The sequence below is a fragment of the Nicrophorus vespilloides genome, unplaced genomic scaffold (assembly GCF_001412225.1).
Source record: "Nicrophorus vespilloides isolate i.1.1-1 unplaced genomic scaffold, Nicve_v1.0, whole genome shotgun sequence".
Lineage (NCBI taxonomy): Eukaryota > Metazoa > Arthropoda > Insecta > Coleoptera > Silphidae > Nicrophorus > Nicrophorus vespilloides.
Window position 1 is genome coordinate 41,993 of NW_017096281.1, and position 20,395 is coordinate 62,387.

The window sequence follows — 20,395 nt, forward strand, 5'->3', positions numbered from 1 at the left end:
CATTTTCTTTTCTCTATTATGTACGTGCACGCAAGTCGCGATTGCTTCTCAGGATTTGCTCAATTTTCTAATGCTAATTCCTCTCTTCTCTTGCGCGTGTTTCAGAATCCTCGCAAGCTGCCAAATACGGTGGATGTTTCACCGGGGAGAGCAGCGTGACGTTGGAGTCCGGGGAGACGAAGAGGATGTCCGAGCTGATGATCGGAGAGAGGGTGATGGCCGTTGAGAGGAGCACCGGGAGAACGGTGTTCAGCGAGGTGATGCTGTTCTTGGATAGGAGTCCGCAGGAGAGGCGGCAATTCCTCCAGTTCGAGTTGGCTTCCGGAAAGCGGTTGACGGTGACTCCCGCTCACCTGGTGCTGACGGTGCGCTCTAACGTTACGGTCACGGTGTACGCGGACACTCTACAGATCGGCTCCGAGCTGCTGGTCAGCGAGGACCACGACGGCAGTGACTTGTTGGTGAAGGACGCGGTGGTCGGGGTACAGCAAGTGGGTGGAATCGGTGTGTACGCGCCTCTGACGACCGCCGGGACGGTCGTCGTCGATGGTGTCGCCGCCTCCTGCTATGCTACGATCGACGACGCCGGTCTCGCTCACTGGGTCTTCGCGCCCCTCCGATTCGTTAACAATTGGAAGAACGGTGCCTTGCACATCTGGAAAACCATCAGCAGACCGTTCCAACGGAGCTCGACGACCGCAACGACAATTCCGACGACCGTCGGGGTGCATTGGTACGCCAGGATACTTTACTTCTTCGGCGACCACCTCATCCCGTCCCATATGCACAAGTGATACAAATAGAGACACACACATGAACATAAACAATTTCCCTTTTAAACTTAAATCAAGTGGCCAGTGATTTAATAATTAGCAAATTAATTATTATTACGTTTACACACATTATTTATATTATTAATATTTGTTTCGAACACCCCCAAACCCCCTCCACATTTTCGACATTTAATGTCCCCCCTCCCCCAACTAAACAAAAACGAAACAACTAAAAATCTCCATTATTTATTTTTGTTTTTTACCCCCCCTCCCTTTAATTTTCAACCATGACCCCCCCCAAAATTTGTAAATTCTCCACATTCCATGTACATACCTATATATATATTCCCACATATATATATATATAAAGTGATAAAAAAAAACATATTTTTGTATATTGTATAATCTATTATTATTATTTTATTTTTTTTTTGTACCCTGTATAAATTATTATTTAATGTATAAAAAGAGAAGCAAGCGTACGGCATTTGTCTGGTTATTTTTTTTTTCATTTTGATCGTCAACTGTTACTGTTGTCGCTATTTTATTGGCTTACTACTCTTAACAAGAGGACACGCGATGGACGAACCAGGGAAACGAATTAAAATCATTCAAACTGGAAACAAACCCACTTTTTTCTTTCTTTCTTGCCTCTTCCTACCACCTCCACCTTGCAAGAGTCTAGTTGCCTAAAAATAATTTAAAAAAGAAAAAGAAAAGTTTACAGCAAAAGCCATTTCCACATTGCATCATAAGTAGACAAAAAGAAATGCCGAAGCATTAATAATTCATGTGGAAATATGAATAGAGGCGAAAGATTATTTGCTTTTACGAGCAAACCATAAAATTTACTATTGGTTGTACGAAACAGACTGAAAACATTGACAAAGCTACTTCACAAATTCATATAATATAATTAAGAATAATTTGTCATCGTTTTGTTATTGTAGTAAAACTAAACATTATTACTGAGAAATTAATGAGATTTTAAGATCCAATCACGTACAGCCATCATCGATACGACAGGGTGGCAGTATTATTAACATCAAAAGACTTTTGGAAAGCCATTAAACGTCTAGACTGCGTGTAACGGTAAAACGTTATTTACTTTTATAAAAGGGCGGCTCTCTCTCTCTCTTCACATTTAAATCGAAACAACAACATTCGTGCTTGCAAGCGAATTTACATCAGACAGTTAGATTATTCACAATGCGGAATCTTCAAAGCTTTGAATCCGTTTACATTAGAATCCAATGTCGACGAGAATCATTGCAAGAATACTGCGTTTTAAACTACAAATTAATTAATTAGATTTGCAATTAAATTTAATATTTCAATTAGTTATAAATCATCAAGAAAATAATTAAGAAAATGCAACGCTCGAATAACTTGTTTTGAGAAGGGAAAAGGCAGAATTTATTGGAACAAAAACGAACATTTGTTTAACTTTTCACAGACGGCGGAAACAAATGAAGCGAGAGAATAAATGAATTGAAGGAAGGCGAAAACAATTTCGAAAGTACTTCGCGTCGACGTCCACCTGCGCCGAGGGCGTCGCGACGCTCCTAGCGAGTTCGCTTGCCTCGTTCGGACGCTTCCACAGTAGTTGCGGAACCGAAGAACGTCCGGCATCGACACGTAGAAGAAGGAAAGTTTGCAGTTTGCAGAGATCGTCGATGGGACAAAGTGCGTAAGGTGAAGAAGAGATCACATACAAGTTGGTATATCCGGTGCGTGCGGGAGCGGCCTAGTCTGGTCTTCGAGAGATGCAAATGAATCAATTAAATTCATTGCGACAAGTTGTTTAATTGCGAGACGGACAAATAGCGACCCGTTAAATTTATCGCGCGCAATCATTAACGACAGATCCCATTTCGCGCTTCGCTTTCATCCACACACTTCTACGTTGATTGTGTTTTCTTTGCGGGGGAGACGTGAGTGTGGGTGGAAATGAATGGATGGATGAAATTAAACGAAGGAGACGACTTCAACGAAAACGATATGATGTTGATCTTCGCTCAGATTGAAGATTGGTGCAAACCCAATGTTTGCTAGCAAAATATTTGTCTCTCCATCTAATCTGCACGAGATGAAACAGAGAGAGATGATGGCATCGCGACGCACCGGGAAAATACACATCATTTGATAACAGAGGCGATTTTATCGATTCGCACCAAATAAAAATATAGCAAACCGACCATCATCGCTTTGCTTTCATCCATTCATTCGAACGCGATTCACATGGTCTATCGAGTCGAGCATTTCGTAAATATTAACACATCCGGAAATAGAACTGTTTAGATTGCGCATACGGCGCTTCGCTATAGAAAAACCGACGGAAAACCCGAGAAAACCGCAAAAACGACAATCAAACAAAAAGGAAACCGCGTAATTAATTGATAAACATACGTCGTCTTTCTGTTTGTTTCTCATCTCTTTCATAACGATACTTAAAGTGAATCTATGTGACGTTTGTTACGATGGTGGAGATTGCAAAAACGTGATGGATTATCGCAAAACACTTTCCGTTGTTTTCGACTTTTTCAATTGAAAAAACCTAATCGCAAAACGTGACTTCATCGAACATCCATCATATAATGCGTGTAATAATTCCAGATAAATGTATAATCCGATAATACATTTATGTTATTGCCAGAATTGAAATCGTTACGCATTTTTATTTTGAAACAAATTGTCATCATTGAATTACGAAACATCAATTATAATTGCTTTCAAACATGCATCAAAAATCGAAATTTAATTGAAACATTAATTAAATAATTTATATGTACAAAATTATTACTTGAAATTAATTATAGACGTACAAGCAGTAATTATATATATATATATAAATTGTTAGTATTTTCTCTACATCGAGAAAGCGTTAATAAACAATAATAAATTGCGTAAAAATTCCGCACGCTGCGGATCGCCGATTGCTAATTGAATTATCATCAGATGTTCGCAGGGAAACAATGAGGTATAAACTCGGCTTTAATATTGCTATAAACGCCGGAGAGGTTTGCATTTCTAACATATTTTACCGCTGATCCGGACAATGTAGCCGTAAATAATAATATTATACGTACACGGCACGACAAATGTGTCCGTAAATAACGACTTTATCGAAACGCCTAATGCACATATTTCCTTTATTGCGGAGAAACGAGCAGAAAGAAAACAAAAACAAAAAAAATAAAGAATGAGAAATCAAAAATAAAGTGAGAAATGTACGCGACGTAAACATTTTCACGCGTTGCACATTTCTACATTGAATGACAAATTAGTCGTTGGACTAAACAGGTTGATGATCAATCAATCAATCAATAAATCAATTTCACTTGACAGTTCTTCGGAATCTCTTAGATTCACTTAAAAACCATTGATATAATACATTTATTTGTAATATTTGCATTCATAAAAAAAAAACATTTATAGTTTTTGAAATTTTAACGAAATTTCTAAATAAGGAAAGAACGACGCAACAAAATTGTTTTGTTTTTCTGTGGTTTGTAAATGTTAACAATTTCAATTTGTTACCGCAGTATTAATAATTATTATTATATAATCAACATAAGAAAAGAAACAACATAGTTGCGAATTTACGTAAAAAACATATTCAAGAGTTACGATGTTCCCAATTAAAAATACTTTATTACATGCGCTTGGGAAATGATAACAAACTACTCTGAAATGTAATTTTCGTGCACATTTCTGCTGATAAACGACGACAGCAAAAATATATTTCGAGATTTAGCCGAATTGCTCCATCCAGTCAGATCCGTATCACACCCTACACCGCAACATCAAAAAGTATATTTTTTTATTATCATTCGATAATAAATTCGATATAGCTCAAGGACCTTTGCCCTCATATATTGTTGTTTGTTTTTTTTACTGTTATTGTTATTATCAATTAGAAATTCGCCGAATTCTTCGCACGGCTATTTTTTGGGCAAACAACAAAATTGTTGATACTCGGGCGAATCCAATTTAATCATCGCCGGCAAACTGATACAAATCAACCGAACAATATATAAACAAGAAACACTTGGATTAATTACATAAAAGTCTGTTATCGCTTCAGTGTTCCGTTGCATGGATACACACTCCAATTTAACGACGTTCAAACGTAAACATTTAGCAAAAGGATGAACTTATTTATTTCTTATATTACTTTCATCTTAATTACCGTAGGAAATAAATAAAGATTGATTCTTAAATAATAATAAACAATAATACTTGTATCATATCAATGCAAGTTAATATCATCGACCATATGCTCCAAATTGATATTTTATTGCACTTATCTAATAATACCATGCTAAATATACACAATCAATTGTTTTATTATCACTTTCAATATTTACTCTGACTTTTATAACCTATTATTGTTCGTATTTTTACAGTGATGAAAAAACAACTGAATTGACGAACAAATGTATTAAATCGAATGGATTTTACGTAATTAGTAATAATTCAAGTTTATAAATGTACTCACTTCACTGCTTCGATTCGCAAATTTGTCGCTTAATCTGAAAATAGAAGGACAAAAAAAAATTATTTTCAAATACAAATAATAACGTTTCATTATCATATATAAACAACAGTTTGTTTAAAATATAACATTTGGGCAATACAGATCGAGCTTTTGGCATTGGATTCTGATTATTTATAGCGCAGTGTGTGTACACATGACGGTAACATTAACACTTCTTGGCTTGATCTTTCATTTCTCCGCAACACGATAATGGATCTCAAAATCGAAACTGTGCATGTGTCATAAATAAACTACTGATCATCATTATAATCATCATCATCGTCGTCGTCGGGATGTGTATAAGTTATTTGCACAGACAAAATAGTCGTTGTTTGCGCAAATTATTAGTGCAATCTGCGAGTTGTTTGTCGCACCAATTACCGGCCGTTTGTCTTGCAAATTTAGCGAATTGCGACATTCGCGTTGAGTCCGTGTCGTTTTTGTTGACAAACAGAGTGGTAAGAGAATAGATGTACAAAAGTAGCGAACGCACGATTGAATGTGGTGGAGAGAATGAGGGCGAGCGGAAAATTGATGGAACGGCTGCAGAAAAGGTCGCTTTGATCATTTTGTCCCTGGATTCATCCGCCTCTATCCACCCTGGATAGAGGTGGAACGTACGCTCGACTTCGATTACATTATCATCGTTCGCAGAAGCCAAATCGGTTGGAAGTGAATCAAATCCGGGCGCGCCCGCGTTTCTATAAAAGAGTTTGCGAGGGTGAAAAAGCAAAAAAAAAACGATCGGTGCGTGTAAAAAAAAAGAATCAAAGAGAGGAAAATTTAAGGATGCAAATGGAGAGACCAGAAAGAGACAAGGGGGGTTCAACTGATTTTACTTTGTAATGAAATTGGTATTTTTATTTGAAGCCCCGCTGCTGCCGCAACTCTGAAATGCAAATCCGATCAAAATTGATTCGCTCCGAAGCGTACAACATTTTATACACGAAACAAGAGGAAATATAATATATATATTACATATTCAGATCGTATCCAGACGTTACTACTAGCATTAACTTAACACGGATCAAATAATAATTGCAGAGGTTGTGAACCTTTGATTCACTATTTTTAGAATTTTAGAAAATACATCAAAGTTTTACACTTGTCAACTAGTTTCGTTGTTTTTATGGAAACTATTCACATCCAATTATTTGCAAGTACTTGTTGTGTAAAAGTTACTCGTTTCAACTTGGATGACAATTGAATGCATTCGCAATTTAGAGTGGAGATAGGAAGTTGGTAAATGTTTGCTTAATTTCAGGATGCCCACGGGCGGTCTGTAGATCCATGGAAATGGAGCACATACACATGGTGTTGATCGTGGTGATCGGTGGACTCCTGCTGGTTGTGATAGGGGTGCTGCTGTTCTTCTACGCGTTCGTCTTCCGCCAGATTTGCTGTCCCCCGAGGCGGAAGAGCGACCGTCTGCGATACCCGAGGGATTCGATCCCGCTGACCAACATAACGCACTGCTCCAGCCAGCCCACCGAAACGGAACGAGTATGAGGAAGAAAAGAGCAAAAAAAAACAACCGGAAACGGAACTGTTGAAATGTGAAACTGTGCGTGCGCTATGAAGATGAATCTTTGCAGAGAGAAGACGATGTGTATATGTATATATATAAAGATAGATAGATATGTAATGTGTCCGTGTTGAATATCGAAGCGAGGAATAATAAATAAAATATGTTCAATTAGCGATTCCAAGCATGTTGTTCAATTAACGCGCGCCGCAATAATTTATAATCGCCCGTTTAAGAGGCAATCATTAGAAAACAAAACGATCGCGATCGCCTTCATTCAGATGGGAACAAGCGAAACGGCATCAGATTCACTCTTTCACTCTCGCACACAAACACTCCTTTTTCTCTCTCCGTAGATCCATGCGCGTCTGCGATGAGTTAATTAAACATTGCGATTATTTAATCAACGCGATTTCCGCGCCTCCGAGCAAACTCACCGAACGCTTTGTTTATTATGGAAAACGAGTCATTAACATCGATTTACTCGTTACAATCATCACTTTCTTTCCATCCTTTTCCACGCAAACATTCGCTGTCCAAAAAATAAAAAAAAGCATTGCTGCTGCATTGAACAGTAAGTATTTACACATCTAGTTGATGATGAAATCATTTTGCGCGAAGGACTGACTTGAGATTAGGAGGAAGTACGCAAAAGTCGGGGATTAGATTTGGAAATGCCGCGTTAAGAAAACCAGGTCTAAAAATATCTAAATAAATATAGATAAGGCGAAACTAGATGATGATGATAATAATAGACGGGAAACAGGAATATTTGCAGGTGGCTTTAAGTGAGCTAACAAAAGCCGAACGACTACCAGCCATATTTGCAATAACCATATATTATCACAAATAATCTAAGTATAGAAATCAAATTCAAACATTTTTATGCAAATATACGTAAAACGCAATAGGAACGAAAACCGAACAAGTTACGAATACTTTTGAATGATTAAAACTTACTTACGTTTGGTTTAGCGAACGGGAAATATTCGATGATCAACAAAACCGCACTTTCATCAATAACAAACATTGTTATTAAACAATTGCAAAGTTGATGCGATTATTTTAAATGTTTACAAACGCTTTCTCAAATATGCAACCGTCAATGCATTAATTAGTTAGAAGTTTTTAAATGATTTCTAATTTAATCTCTACTGTTATTGCATAAAACAATTCAATTACAAGTCAAATGAAATTTAAAAAAAAACAACAACTTGATGTTGTATTTAACTTTGTTTTGGAACCTCTGCTGCATACGTATATGCAACCATAATAGCTCTGTTCACTTAACGTACACTGCGTCTTCAATCATTTGGTGCAAAGCGGATTCAAGAATATAATCACATAAAGTATAGAAAATAAGATATATTATAGTTGTTCCTTTTATATATAAAAAAATGTAAATTTACATTTAACCTTACACTAATAATCCTACAACATAATTATGATATATACAATATAACATGAGTAAGAGTTGTATCACTTTTGCAACACGGAATCAGTGAAAAATAAGATAATGATGCTCTTAATTAGATGATATACAATTCCGTCCTTATTGAGAATCGCTGGACGAGCTGCTGCTTGAATCCGTCGACATCACCTCGACATCCTCGTTCTCCTGCTTATGATTTCTCGTGTCCATGGCGACGCTGCCCTGTCCGACGCCCATGTGTATCTCACCAGATGGATGCCAGGCAAATTGATTCGGCTGCGATGCCGGAATTTCTAAAACGAAACCATCAGTAAACAATTCGCAAAGTGTAAACAAGAATTTAGACTTACCACCGGGATGTCCAGATCTATGGATATCAGACAAACTGTTTTGCTGCTGCAGCAAATGCCCATTGACAGGATCACTCAATCTGCCGAGGAAACCCAACCTCATCTCGATGTCAGTGGGATAGGGTCTTCTGGGATCACCCTGCTGCCATGTCAACGGCGCGCAAACAGCATTCGAAGCGCTAATCCTATGTGCAAACTTGATCAACTCCTCCGAGGAGACTGGCCTCTTGTTAGCCTTTGCAATCGACTGAAGCTTCTGGTTGGCCTGATAAATTGCGGTGGAAAGTATCTGTTCAGCTTCCTTGAGCTGCTTCTGCAACTGATTGATGTCTTGATCCTGTCTGTCCACTTCGGCTTTCAGCAGATCCATTTTCTTATCGATATCGGCCTGCTCAGAGGCTAATTGCAGAGTATCCTTCAACTCATTATCCTTAGCAACAAGCAATTCTGTCAGCTGTGCATAGTCAGCCCCAGAGAGCTTAGCGTGCTTCGGTGCAATTGCATTCTCAATCATTTCCCTAAAAATAACAACAGGGAATAGAATATTCGTTTCGTGAAGAAATTGATAAAGTAAAACTTACTTGGCAATCAACTCAATATCGTCCACGATATACAGCAGTTTATCTCTGGTACTTATTTGCGAACTCATTTTTATTGTTAACAACAAAAACACAACTTTACTCCAACAACGCTAGAATATCTCTGATTTTGACAGAACCAGACAGAGCGAAAGTTGGTAAACATTCAGTTTGTAATGTTGGGTAAACTGGTTTGGAAGCATTGTTGCCAATATAAGTGAAAAGGCATCACTTTTGAAAGACATTACAAATTTATAGATTTTGCATTATTTTTTTAAAATAAAAATTTACATTACCAAGACCTATAATATTCTTTCAATTAACTGGTCTTTAACTGCAATAACAGTTTGTTATTGCAAATTCCAACCCTTTTCCTCAAGATGGTACTTCTTTCTAATTCTGCAACCACAATCACTATAATTGTTCAATAATCAAAACCAGTTTCCAAAGCGTGCTTTTCACTCCATTTTGTTCGTAAGTTAGAAGCAGATTTATTAACAACTTCAGTAGATCACTTAGGTCCTTTTATAACATAGTTATTAATCTCTAGATAAAGCTTTATGTGCAATGAATTTAAAAAAAATTAAAAAAAAAAATAATCTTTAATATAAATTATTTAAAATAGATTTTTCTCTTCCTCCTATTTGTTATTCATCAATTGGGAATCTGCGGCAAACCGAACTCGTCGACGGCGATTCCATCCTTGTTCTTGTTCGCCTCTGCCTCAGGTTTGGTGTTGGGCGCTTCTGGCGCCTTCAGCACATCATCCAGATAGCTGGAGTCATCATCCAAGACAAGTTCATCACCAAGAGCATCCAATTCTGCAGCCAGCTCATCATCATCAACTTCTTGCATGTTGAAATTCCTGCCGAGCGCCTCCTGCACTTCATCAGCCTGCTCCAGCATATCTGCCATCTCATCCTGTACATCATCAATCTCCTCAATATTGATCTTCTTGAATTCTTTCTTCATCTGCTTCATGCCATCCTTCATGGCTATAACGGTGGTGTGTGTATCTTTGAGCATCTGCTGGGCATAGTTGGCCTGTTCCATATTGAAAGACTGTCCTCTCAAGTTATCCAATTGTTGCTCGTACATCTTTTTCTGCTTCAGCACTCGCATAGCTTTTGCCTTGACCGCATTCTTTCCAGGTCCCTCACGCATTTTCGACATCTGATCCTTGTATTTACGTAGCTCATTCTCTAAGCTCGTTACTTTCTTCTCGATTGCGTCCGCTCTAGCATCAACCTGCAATCACAACTAATTAGCAAACTATTCATGTTTTTTATATTGTTCAAAATGTTATACTTACATTGGTGATGCAATCGTTGATGCTAGGACCTGGCTCTTTCGGTTTACCTTTACCAAATAATCTGTTCATATTTGCTAAAAAACAAAAGAGTTCTCCGGCCCGCAAATATCTTTGTTATTTCGGTAGTAAGGCGTTTTTGACATTAGCTGTCAGTCAGACATTTGTTGCCAAAATAATCGTTCAGACGTGAACGTCAAAAAGGGAACGCGGGAAATTCGAATTGGAATTTACGTCACATTGCAAAATTCAAAGAAATATATGAATTTATGAATAATTGCAGAAAATAATCAAAAAAATAACAATAAATGCAACTGATTAAGTCAATAAATAAAAATCTCCAAGTAAATGCGTGTGAAATAAAACTCATCTTTGCAATGTATTTGGTGATTGCTGAAATTGTACGTTATTATATTGTGTGATTGACTGGAATTTCAGAATAAGTAAATAATTAGATGATATTTATTGGGGTCAAATGTTGCAATTATCGTACATTAGACGCAAGACAGACAAATGAGGATATTTGTAAGAATAGCGCGCGGCTTCTACGTTGTCGCAGTAATTGTTTATCTTGCAATAAATTGAAAGAGTTTAGAGGCCAAGGAGGGAGTGATATGCGTATCAGTTTTTAACGTTCGGAAAAATTCTAGCGTTATCAGCCGATTCTTTATTCAATATTAGCACGTCTTTCCTGTTTCCAGTGTTCTTCGATCTCCAGTGAACGAGATATGGCGCAGCGCATAGGTAATAATTGAGGATTTCCAAGTGATCGAATATAGAGAAGTTGACGATGTATTCCGTTTTTAGCTCTACTCAGCGTGTCCGACAAGACGGGGCTTTTGCAGCTGGGCAAAGGTCTGCACGAGGTGGGATTCACGCTCGTGGCGAGCGGAGGAACGGCGAAGGCGCTCAGGGATACTGGTCTTCCCGTTAAGGATGTGAGCGATATTTCCGGTGCGCCAGAGATTCTCGGCGGTCGCGTGAAGACGCTGCATCCGGCCGTGCACGGAGGCATCCTCTCTAGAAACATCCCCAGCGATCTGGCCGATTTGCAGGAGCAGGAGATTAACATGATCCAGGTGGTCGTGTGCAATCTCTATCCGTTCGTGCAGACCATTTCCAAGCCGGACGTGACTATTGCCGATGCTGTTGAGAACGTGGACATCGGTGGAGTGACACTCCTCAGAGCTGCCGCCAAGAACCACAGTCGTGTCACCATTGTTTGCGATCCCAAAGACTACGGCAAAGTCCTCGAGGAGATCAAAAGCAATCTTGATACGAGCGCGGAGACGAGACAGCAGCTTGCCCTCAAGGCCTTCATCCACACCTCCGAGTACGACTTGGCAATCTCCGATTACTTCCGTAAACAGTTCGCCGGCAACGGACAAGCGCAACTCTCGCTGAGGTACGGCATGAATCCGCACCAGAAACCCGCACAGCTGTACACGAACCTGCCGCAGCTTCCGCTGAAGGTCATCAACGGGTCCCCGGGTTACATCAATCTGTGCGACGCTCTCAACGGCTGGCAACTCGTCAAGGAACTGAAGAAGACGCTCGGACTTCCTGCAGCCACCAGCTTCAAGCACGTGTCTCCGGCAGGCGCAGCCATCGGTGTTCCCCTCACCGACGATGAGGTGATCAAATCATTCTTATTAAAACGCATATATTATATAATATAACAATTTAGGCGAGCGTGTGCATGGTGACCGATGTAATCGACAAGTTGAGTCCGCTTGCCGTGGCTTACGCAAGGGCGCGCGGCGCCGACCGCATGAGCTCCTTCGGTGACTTCGTAGCCCTCTCAGACGTCTGCGACGAACCGACGGCGAAGCTCATTTCTCGCGAAGTCTCCGACGGCATCATCGCCCCAGGTTACACACCGGAAGCATTAGAATTGCTCAAGAAGAAGAAAGGAGGTGGATACTGCGTCCTTCAGATGGATCCCGAATACGAGCCGGAAACCACCGAGAGGAAAGTCCTCTTCGGGTTGACGCTCGAGCAGAAGCGAAACGATGCCGTCATCGATGGTAACCTCTTCGCCAACGTCGTGAGCGCAAGGAAAGACTTACCGGATGCAGCTGTACGTGATTTGATCGTAGCGACGATCGCCCTGAAGTACACGCAGAGCAACTCCGTGTGCTACGCGAAGAACGGCCAGGTTGTCGGCATCGGAGCTGGACAGCAGTCGAGGATCCACTGCACGAGACTCGCTGGAGACAAGGCCGACAACTGGTGGCTCAGGCAGCACCCGAACGTCGTCGGCATGAAGTTCAAGAAGGGCGTGAAACGCGCGGAAATCTCAAACGCCATCGACAATTACGTGAACGGCTCTTTAGGTGCGTTGCAATAATCTCAAACAAAACAAAAAAAAAACTTCACCTATGCTTGTTTCCATGGTGATTTATAACGCATAATTTGCACCATCGCCTACTTACAATACTTGTTTATATTAAACACTTAATTACTACTTGTATGTTTTTTTCAAATAGGCAAAGACATGGATAAGAGCACGTGGATGGCGATGTACGACGAAGTGCCGACGGAGCTCACCGAAGAGGAGAAACGTGAATGGATCGGCAAATTGAGCGGAGTGTCTCTGGCTTCCGACGCCTTCTTCCCATTCAGAGACAACATCGACAGGGCTCGATTGGTGAGTTAACATCTCCGAAACAACAACAACAACAACAAACTTATTCCTTATGTTTGCAGAGCGGAGTTTCGTACATCGGAAGCCCGCAAGGCTCAAACAACGATGCCGGAGTGATCGCAGCATGCAACGAACACAACATCGTCCTCGCTCACACCACACTAAGGCTGTTCCATCATTAACCTCCAAAACAAAATTAAACTCTCTCTCTCATTTTTTTTATATATATATATAAAAGTTAAACAAATTGATCTAAATAAAAACAATATAGATTCGAAATGAAACATGCGAAAAGTACGAGGTGCGTATTTGATGTTGTTAATTTCGTCCTGTCGCTCGCCAAATAGTCGTAAAGGTCGTCGTTCAATTCAGCTGCGCACAGAGCAGAGTATTCGGTGCTGCAGGTGGTGCCCTGCTGGCATTCGCTGCACGCCTTCCCGATCCTGTAGACGGGCTGATCGGGAATGTTCCCAGTCGGACCGTAGTTGCAGACCAGATGCTCTTTGTACGCGACGGAAGAACCGTTCGACTGCTGGAAAATCGCCCTCGCGCAACCTGCAATTATCATTAAGCATCACCCGAAGCGTGCAGAGAGAACTGATGATGATGTTCATTATACCGAGCAGATAGCTGTCAGCCCAAACGAGCTGCGTATAATGACGATTCTTTTTCCTCTTCGTACTAAAAATCGTTTATTCGTTTACTCAAACTAATAAAAAACGATGAACTTACATTTTGTATTTAGCGACGAGGGAAGCGTCGAAATTCCGATGCTCGAGGAACCAGTGATTCACCAATTCCGTTTCATTACTCGTCGAATATGTGCCTTTGGCCACGTTCTGCCCGACCGGAAATTTCTCTAAACTTTATCCAATTTCAAGGATGTCCACGCACGAATTACCACGGAATATCCAATTTTTGTGAAAATCGGATACGATGATAATAATAATAATAACATTCACCTAAATCCCTGCAAATGTCATAACCGTAAACGCACTGCGACGCCCATCGTTCCGCGATCCCAGCCAACTCCTCGTTCCAAACCATCGCACGCATGTTCGACGCCCCCGGCTGCAAGTCGACTCCGCCCAGCGCAACTTTATTCCTCAGAGCGTTGTGCATGTCCACCAGGCCCCTCCTCTCGGTGGGCGTGAACTTTACCAAGACAAAACCCTTGCACGAAGGTCCCACCTCCTCTTTCTAGACAATTTGCACATTGAAATCGTTGTAACCAATAATAATCATATCGCATCACTTACCTGATATCTGCACATCGTGTGCGATCCGCACACCTTACCCACCGTCTCCGCCTCGATGTTCATGCAGCAAATGTTGCAGAACTCGTTAGCGCCCACCGCCATCGCGCACAGAAACACTGCGATAATTTTCATAACGTCAAAAAAGAACGTTGTCAAACTTCGAACGATTTATATAAATATGTATATATATAAAGGCAAAACTTAGCAACAATTCGTATCGCTGCAACTACTTTTTCCAAAGTTGTCAACAACACAAGTAACACAGTTACTTGGCAAGTTTGAAGTAGCGCGCAGCAATCAATACAAATCTAGCTCAGTTTGAAAGATATAAAGCACCATGTTTCTAAAATCTAATAAAATATATAATGTATGTATGCGTTTTTTTTTCTTTTGTATATATGTATATAAAACTGTATTATACTCTCTTCTATAATCTGGTGTTATTTATATAAATCTATATTATATTTACAAGAAAAATCATTGGTGTTTTTGTGTGTGTGTGTGTGTTCCAATCGCAAATGAAATGTGTGAATAGCTTCAGCTTGTAAATGCAACTACTTATATAAAACCCCTAAGAAAAAATAACAATTTCCCTCACATAAATGATAATAATAGAATATATATATGTATGTATGTATGTAGATATAATAACAATAATTGAATTTGTCACAAGAAAAAAAAAAGTATGGAAAACAAAAATATGGTATTAATAGTAGTAATAATTAAAAGTAAATCCCAAAACGATTGAAAAATTATTGGCACTCACTTGAATTTTCCCCACACTTCGGAAATAGCTAATTACAAATATTTCTTTTTTTTTTATAATTTAAACATTATTTAACACATATGAGAATCTTGATCCGAGTTACCAATCTAAAAATAATAAAATCAAAAGAATATCCCAACAACGGTTTCTTTCTCTTTCTCGTTTTTTTCGAGAGAAAATAAAAAGAAGAGAAAAAAATAATAATATTATATCGATTATACGTGACGTAATCTTACTTGTTCATTGGATCTGAAGGGATTCGCAGGCACGTTATTGGTCAATGGGGCGCCGAGATCGTTCAAATGGGAGAGCTGATCGGTGAGCTGCATCGTTCTCTCCTCGACAACCGTCAGAATCATCCATAGGGGATCCCCGAAATAGGTGCCCGTCGGTGTGCAGAGCCTCCATTTGCTTTGGAATTGACCCGCACAGCCGGGACTCACCATATCGACAGATATCAGTGTCATCTCACCAGGCATCATGGCTTTCACGTTCGTTTTCTCCCCACCGAAAGTGTCTCCAGCGGAACACTGAACATAGCAACCCTCCGGCCAGCGCTCCGGCCCATTATTATAAACATACCAGTTCTTTAAGAACGGCGTGTTCGGCTCCACGCTATCGTTCTCGCTTGCATGTGGGTCTGCACGGAGTGCCATCGATGGAAGTTTAGTGGAATTGACCACATCAAAATAAGAACATATAGCAGCTTGCAGATTCCTAAAAAAAATCAGTACCGAAAAAAAAAAAAGAAAATTAATACTGAACAAATCAATGAAATTGTTGCCAATTACCAATTGTTCATATCCAAATAGAATGCTGCCGTGCTGTAGTTCAGGTCAGCCCCAAGCACCCTCTGCAAATTGCAAATCAACTCTTCTCTGTCCGTCGTACCCATGCAGCTGAACTGCTGCAGCAGCGCTTGCTCGATGCCCCCATTGTTATCACCGTTTGTGCTGTCCATGTCCATTGTTCTTTGAACATTCTGGAAATTTCATCAAAGAAAGAGAAAAAAAAAATGTGAATAAGAAAAAAAAAAAGGAGGAACAAAAGGAAATCGTGATAATTAGGTTCACCCTATAAAGACAAATTGAATAAGCAAGTCTTCACTCACAAGTTCTTCTGACCCAATGTTTCGTTACTGCAAACCGCTGCCCGACTTTGTCGTGTACGATGGGGTTAATGGGTTCGGACGAACGATCAAACCGTTCCCTTCAGCCACAATAATATTTTGATAGTGGAGCGATGATTATCACCAGCACAGAACAACAGCACATAACAGCTGTCATCATGTTGACAGTTTTGACGGAATCCACAGCTAAGTCCATCGGGTTGCCTGCATAATTCAACATTTTTCAATCGAATCATTAATGAAAATCAACAAATTACTTCAATAAGTTCAAATTAATAAACAACTAATTGATTATCAACTTTTATATAAAGAAATAATTATAAAATAAAAATACATAATGTAGTATTATGATGTACATTTGGTTGCCTACCATTACGAACAATTCAAAAAGTTTGCAAACTTATTTAGACTTATTCCAATCAAATTTAAATTACTGTAATTAGTAGACTAATTGTAAAAGGATATAAATAGTAAAATACATTGAAAAAATTGTGAAGATATTAAAAGGAGTATCATTAATTTATTATATTTATCGCAAAACTTTAATATCAAAATAAACATATATTCTACATTTTCACTTGCTTTGAGTAATCTTCAAATATTTGAAGAGAAATTATTGAATTAAATCAAAGTATATTTATCCATTCTTGTACAAAATGTAACTTCTTGGATTACTTAATTGTGAAATATGGATAGTGCGATTTGGGTCTCAAGAAAGACACACACAAACATCACCGGGGTTGGTCGGTGTTTTTTGGGGGATGGATGCGGGGTGGCGCGCTCACATTCACCCATTGGTTAGTGCACGGTGAGCATCGCGCATTCCACCATCTACCCCTATCGTCCGCATTCTGCCGACTACATCGACGAAGAACACTCGTGTGAGTATTTTGAAAACCGTATTTCTTAATGTTAGCGAACAATAATGTATCGCAGAAGGCCTGGAGGTAAGTAAACAAAAGGGAAACAGACGACGGCCGGTTGTCATCGGGCTGACGAGTTATTCGAGTTTCTCGGAGTCAGAGTCAGATTTGTTTTGGAGATGGACAGTAGTAGTAATAATAATAATGCGGGCATAAACAACAGCAACCGGAGTCGTTTAGTAAATAACGGTAGCAACAATGGTTCGAACAATTACCAATACAATCCAGAGTTTCGGTTCCGGAGGGTCATAACAAATGCAGCAGCAGCAGCAGGAGGTGGAGGAGGAGGAAGTGGAGCAGGAGGACGGCAGCACGCTGCGACGAAGAGCGGTGGAATGTTGCCGCAGATCGCGATCAAGAGGAAAGATCGCAACGAACATACGTCCGTTGTCAACGGCGGCGGCGGTGGAGGAACGGAGGTCGTCTGCTTCACGTCTTTGGAGGAGTCAAAATCGCACAGCTCGTAACGTTTGTTGTTGTTGTTTGTTTGCAGGTCGTACTGCTGAATGGGAATTGGGATACGTCGTACAAGATACCGAACATCATCGCCGAGATGCACCACGTGAACATCGACGACCTGCAGGCGTACAAAGCCGAGCATCAGTTTCTGGAGCAGCATGATTTCGAGGGGAGAAGGAGGAGCAGCAGCAGCGGATGCAGCGCCAACAAGCAGATCAAGATCGAGATGAACAACTCCACCACCCTGATGAACAACGTGCCGAGTCCGATTGGCTCCGATTCGGGCATCGAGATGGACTGCTGCTCGGACGGAAACCTCTCCTGGCTGCTCAACTACAAAATCAACGAACTGCCCCCAGTGCCAGGTGAGAAAAGAGATCAAGTAAAAGCCGACAGAAGTTGTAAATATTGTACGCTTCTTAGATTGTGGAAACATCGAAGCTCAGCAGCAGCAAATTCACCATCAACAACACCATCATCTTCAGCAACAGCAGCAGCAACACCAGACGATGCCTACGATCAAGATATTGGGTGGTCTTCCGGAAATAAAGATAAGCGAGCAGCAGTTCGGCGATGGTCAAAAGATGCTGTACCAGGAGCCAAAACTACCTTCTTCGTCCAGTCAAACGACGTACAGATACAGCGGTCCCAAGAAGCCGCCCTTCACCTACACCGAGCTCATCGAGCACGCATTGGTGGAAAAGGGCGAGCTCACCGTTTCGGGTATCTATCAATGGATATCGTAAGTGCGGTCTTTCTTCTTCTCCTCCTCCTCCTCCTCAACCACCCCCAAAAAACTCCCTTGCTTCCCCGAATGTGCAGGTAATAAATTACAAAGGTTGCCCGGTACGGAACGGTACCGCAGGTGATGGACGTCGTCGCAACGGTGCGCGCAATTAAAGCTTAAACGTTTCGGTTTCGATTCACTGCCTCCAATATTTTTGATCATTATTATATCCGGGGGATCAACTGCGGTGCCGGCGCGTACCAACCGTGACCGAATCAGCCGACGACCACCCATCATCCACCCTCTTCCTCCTCTCTCACACCACACCACGACACGTCGTCGTTTAATGCATGATTCCCGTTTTGGTTGGGGGTTGCTTTTGGATCGATTACAACAAAACGACACGACAATTTGCTTTGCTTCGCAGCGATCACTTCCCGTTCTACAAGCAGAACGACGACAGATGGAAGAACTCGGTCAGGCATAATCTGTCCATAAATCCTCACTTCCGCAAAGGCAGCAAAGCCGTCCACGGGGCAGGGCATCTGTGGACCATCGCTCAGAGGGAGGATCAAAAAACTTGGAACATTGTAAGCTTTTCACATTTTACTACTGCTAAAACACTCCGTATACTCACTTTCGAATCAATTTGCAATTGGAGCAGAAGAAGCAGCGGATGCAACAGTTCATCCAGACGACGATGAGCGAGTACAACAAGCAGAAGCAGCACGAGATCGAACTGGCGACGGCGACGGCCAGCATCCTACCACCGCAAGAGGAAGTCAGCGATTACAGCACCATACACCAACAACAGACGGTAAGAAACCACAACAACAGCACCAACAAAGTGATTACTATAATTACATTCTACACTACTTACCAATATCAAGAAACATCATATTCAAAACAGTACACTCACTATTGTCTCAACTTTATTAAAAGTAAACATACAATAATTACCAGGAAATAATCCACCATCAGAGACGAATGCAGCAGCCTCAGAACGTGGAAGTCGAGTACGTGATTGATATGTCCGGAGGTTTGGGTGGTGAGTACTTTTTTTATAAGTTACTAAATTTTCAAACTTCTTCTACACGACGTGCAACTTCTTTTGTGTTATCAAACACGGCTGTCTATTAATCGTTCTCTCTTAATTTTCGGCCGCTTGTCATTATCAGTCGTGAGTTTAGGTAGGTTCACTCGCTTCACATCCTCCCTGCGAACTTCCAATTTATTTCACGTTTGTTTGCCTATTCTTCTCTTGCTATATTTGTGTGTTGTTTGCTAATGATGACGATGAACTTTTGATCCATGTGTTTTTCTTTCTGTCCTTTTTTTTGCCCGTTCAAAGACTTTTTGTGTCCGCCAGTGAGCAAGGAGCAAGTGGCCGAGGAGTGTGGACTGGGCAACGACTACCTGATCACCGATCTCAATCCCGCAGCGCTAGGTCTGAACCTCTCCGAAGCGGAGATGATCAACGGCGCTAACATCTACGACGACTTGAACTTTCAATGCTACGAACTGCAGACGGAGTAGTAACAGTAGTAGTCGCAGATCGCAACATTCTTTGTATCGGGTATGGACGAAAATACGTAATAATTTCGAATCCGAAAGCGCGAGGAAGGATCATTTATATATATATAATGTATATTATATAAGTAAGAGTGTATATCAATCAATCAATGTGTATGTGTGTGTGTACGATTCGAAGATTTGTAATTTTATTTAACAATTGGAAATAATTAACTATTATATAAAAAAAAAAGATTTATATGTAATATCCGTAATATTTTTTTTCTTCTCTTTTCGTCTTCTTCTTTTATGAATTATTCTCTCCACCTCATCTCCTCTCTCTTTCTCTCTCTTATCTATTATAATATATATATATATTTTTTTAAATTAAATAAAGTTGATATTTTAAGACATGCTTCGAAGGACGCAACGTAAAAGTCGATAATAAAAAGTACAATCTGCCGAT

The 20,395-nt window shown here is 40.4% G+C and overlaps 8 protein-coding genes across 12 annotated transcripts in view; 4 read left to right on the forward strand and 4 right to left on the reverse strand.

The window, feature by feature from the left end:
- The window catches only part of LOC108556514 (sonic hedgehog protein A), a 13,036-nt gene extending 11,970 nt beyond the window's left edge, over positions 1-1,066 (forward strand). The window contains exon 3 of the mRNA XM_017912659.1: positions 106-1,066. Coding sequence (XP_017768148.1) covers positions 106-794 — 689 coding nt within the window. The 3' untranslated portion in view covers positions 795-1,066. The remainder of the gene's footprint in view (positions 1-105) is intronic.
- A 1,325-nt stretch (positions 1,067-2,391) lies between these two features.
- LOC108556519 lies at positions 2,392-7,051 on the forward strand. The gene is made up of 2 exons (XM_017912668.1): positions 2,392-2,459; positions 6,578-7,051. Exons 1-2 carry the CDS (start codon positions 2,450-2,452, stop codon positions 6,820-6,822), a joined length of 255 nt encoding a protein of 84 aa, XP_017768157.1. The 5' UTR covers positions 2,392-2,449; the 3' UTR covers positions 6,823-7,051.
- Positions 7,052-8,220: 1,169 nt separating this feature from the next.
- LOC108556516 (mediator of RNA polymerase II transcription subunit 4) lies at positions 8,221-9,567 on the reverse strand. Of its 2 annotated transcripts, XM_017912663.1 has the most exons (3): positions 9,202-9,567; positions 8,621-9,138; positions 8,221-8,563 (listed from the first exon to the last, which is right to left on the reverse strand). In XM_017912663.1, exons 1-3 carry the CDS (start codon positions 9,267-9,269, stop codon positions 8,391-8,393), a joined length of 759 nt encoding a protein of 252 aa, XP_017768152.1. In that variant the 5' UTR covers positions 9,270-9,567; the 3' UTR covers positions 8,221-8,390. The 2 variants fall into 2 exon arrangements, with proteins under 2 accessions (XP_017768152.1, XP_017768151.1); XM_017912662.1 differs by having other exon boundaries at positions 8,221-9,138.
- A 61-nt stretch (positions 9,568-9,628) lies between these two features.
- On the forward strand, positions 9,629-13,380 carry LOC108556515 (bifunctional purine biosynthesis protein PURH). 2 transcript variants are annotated; one of them, XM_017912661.1, is made up of 6 exons: positions 9,629-9,672; positions 11,209-11,251; positions 11,315-12,141; positions 12,195-12,843; positions 12,997-13,157; positions 13,217-13,380. In XM_017912661.1, exons 2-6 carry the CDS (start codon positions 11,236-11,238, stop codon positions 13,334-13,336), a joined length of 1,773 nt encoding a protein of 590 aa, XP_017768150.1. In that variant the 5' UTR covers positions 9,629-9,672; positions 11,209-11,235; the 3' UTR covers positions 13,337-13,380. The 2 variants fall into 2 exon arrangements, with proteins under 2 accessions (XP_017768150.1, XP_017768149.1); XM_017912660.1 differs by lacking the exon at positions 9,629-9,672 and having other exon boundaries at positions 10,969-11,251.
- On the reverse strand, positions 9,782-10,719 carry LOC108556518 (charged multivesicular body protein 5). The gene is made up of 2 exons (XM_017912667.1): positions 10,511-10,719; positions 9,782-10,446 (listed from the first exon to the last, which is right to left on the reverse strand). The coding sequence occupies exons 1-2, from the start codon at positions 10,577-10,579 to the stop codon at positions 9,853-9,855; spliced, it is 663 nt and encodes a 220-aa protein (XP_017768156.1). The 5' UTR covers positions 10,580-10,719; the 3' UTR covers positions 9,782-9,852.
- A 2-nt stretch (positions 13,381-13,382) lies between the features above and the next one.
- Positions 13,383-14,428, reverse strand: LOC108556499 (venom allergen 3-like). Its single transcript, XM_017912633.1, has 5 exons — positions 14,414-14,428; positions 14,056-14,354; positions 13,887-14,018; positions 13,774-13,835; positions 13,383-13,709 (listed from the first exon to the last, which is right to left on the reverse strand). Exons 1-5 carry the CDS (start codon positions 14,426-14,428, stop codon positions 13,393-13,395), a joined length of 825 nt encoding a protein of 274 aa, XP_017768122.1. The 3' UTR covers positions 13,383-13,392.
- On the reverse strand, positions 14,288-16,470 carry LOC108556517 (uncharacterized protein C6orf106 homolog). 3 transcript variants are annotated; one of them, XR_001890818.1, is made up of 5 exons: positions 16,291-16,470; positions 15,971-16,161; positions 15,416-15,896; positions 14,414-14,529; positions 14,288-14,354 (listed from the first exon to the last, which is right to left on the reverse strand). XR_001890818.1 is itself a non-coding variant. In XM_017912665.1 (4 exons), the coding sequence occupies exons 2-4, from the start codon at positions 16,144-16,146 to the stop codon at positions 14,473-14,475; spliced, it is 714 nt and encodes a 237-aa protein (XP_017768154.1). In that variant the 5' UTR covers positions 16,147-16,161; positions 16,291-16,470; the 3' UTR covers positions 14,384-14,472. The 3 variants fall into 3 exon arrangements, 2 of the variants coding, with proteins under 2 accessions (XP_017768154.1, XP_017768155.1); XM_017912665.1 differs by lacking the exon at positions 14,288-14,354 and having other exon boundaries at positions 14,384-14,529; XM_017912666.1 differs by lacking the exons at positions 14,288-14,354; positions 14,414-14,529 and adding an exon at positions 15,105-15,286.
- On the forward strand, positions 16,307-20,106 carry LOC108556500. Its single transcript, XM_017912635.1, has 6 exons — positions 16,307-16,354; positions 17,425-18,072; positions 18,182-18,432; positions 18,845-19,103; positions 19,381-19,465; positions 19,724-20,106. The coding sequence occupies exons 1-6, from the start codon at positions 16,307-16,309 to the stop codon at positions 19,951-19,953; spliced, it is 1,521 nt and encodes a 506-aa protein (XP_017768124.1). The 3' UTR covers positions 19,954-20,106.
- The last annotated feature ends 289 nt before the right edge of the window (positions 20,107-20,395 follow it).

What these genes read in the sequence shown, in the direction of transcription:
- LOC108556516 (XM_017912662.1), bottom strand. Translation starts at nt 9,269, where the DNA reads ATGAGTTCGCAAATAAGTACCAGAGATAAACTGCTGTATATCGTGGAC. An exon ending in GATATTGAGTTGATTGCCAA is followed by an intron (nt 9,139 to 9,201) that starts GTAAGTTTTACT and finishes TGTTATTTTTAG; the next exon opens with GGAAATGATTGAGAATGCAA.
- LOC108556518 (XM_017912667.1), bottom strand. Translation starts at nt 10,579, where the DNA reads ATGAACAGATTATTTGGTAAAGGTAAACCGAAAGAGCCAGGTCCTAGC. An exon ending in TCAACGATTGCATCACCAAT is followed by an intron (nt 10,447 to 10,510) that starts GTAAGTATAACA and finishes TTGTGATTGCAG; the next exon opens with GTTGATGCTAGAGCGGACGC.
- LOC108556515 (XM_017912661.1), top strand. An exon ending in TTACGTGAACGGCTCTTTAG is followed by an intron (nt 12,844 to 12,996) that starts GTGCGTTGCAAT and finishes TTTTTCAAATAG; the next exon opens with GCAAAGACATGGATAAGAGC. An exon ending in ACATCGACAGGGCTCGATTG is followed by an intron (nt 13,158 to 13,216) that starts GTGAGTTAACAT and finishes TTATGTTTGCAG; the next exon opens with AGCGGAGTTTCGTACATCGG.
- LOC108556499 (XM_017912633.1), bottom strand. An exon ending in CTCGTCGCTAAATACAAAAT is followed by an intron (nt 13,836 to 13,886) that starts GTAAGTTCATCG and finishes AACGATTTTTAG; the next exon opens with TACGAAGAGGAAAAAGAATC. An exon ending in GGCTGACAGCTATCTGCTCG is followed by an intron (nt 13,710 to 13,773) that starts GTATAATGAACA and finishes TGATAATTGCAG; the next exon opens with GTTGCGCGAGGGCGATTTTC.
- LOC108556517 (XM_017912665.1), bottom strand. Translation starts at nt 16,146, where the DNA reads ATGGACATGGACAGCACAAACGGTGATAACAATGGGGGCATCGAGCAA. An exon ending in TATTTGGATATGAACAATTG is followed by an intron (nt 15,897 to 15,970) that starts GTAATTGGCAAC and finishes GATTTTTTTTAG; the next exon opens with GAATCTGCAAGCTGCTATAT. An exon ending in CCTTCAGATCCAATGAACAA is followed by an intron (nt 14,530 to 15,415) that starts GTAAGATTACGT and finishes AAATTATCGCAG; the next exon opens with TGTTTCTGTGCGCGATGGCG.
- LOC108556500 (XM_017912635.1), top strand. Translation starts at nt 16,307, where the DNA reads ATGTTTCGTTACTGCAAACCGCTGCCCGACTTTGTCGTGTACGATGGG. An exon ending in ACTTTGTCGTGTACGATGGG is followed by an intron (nt 16,355 to 17,424) that starts GTTAATGGGTTC and finishes AAATAACGGTAG; the next exon opens with CAACAATGGTTCGAACAATT. An exon ending in CAGGTGAGAAAAGAGATCAA is followed by an intron (nt 18,073 to 18,181) that starts GTAAAAGCCGAC and finishes CTTCAGCAACAG; the next exon opens with CAGCAGCAACACCAGACGAT.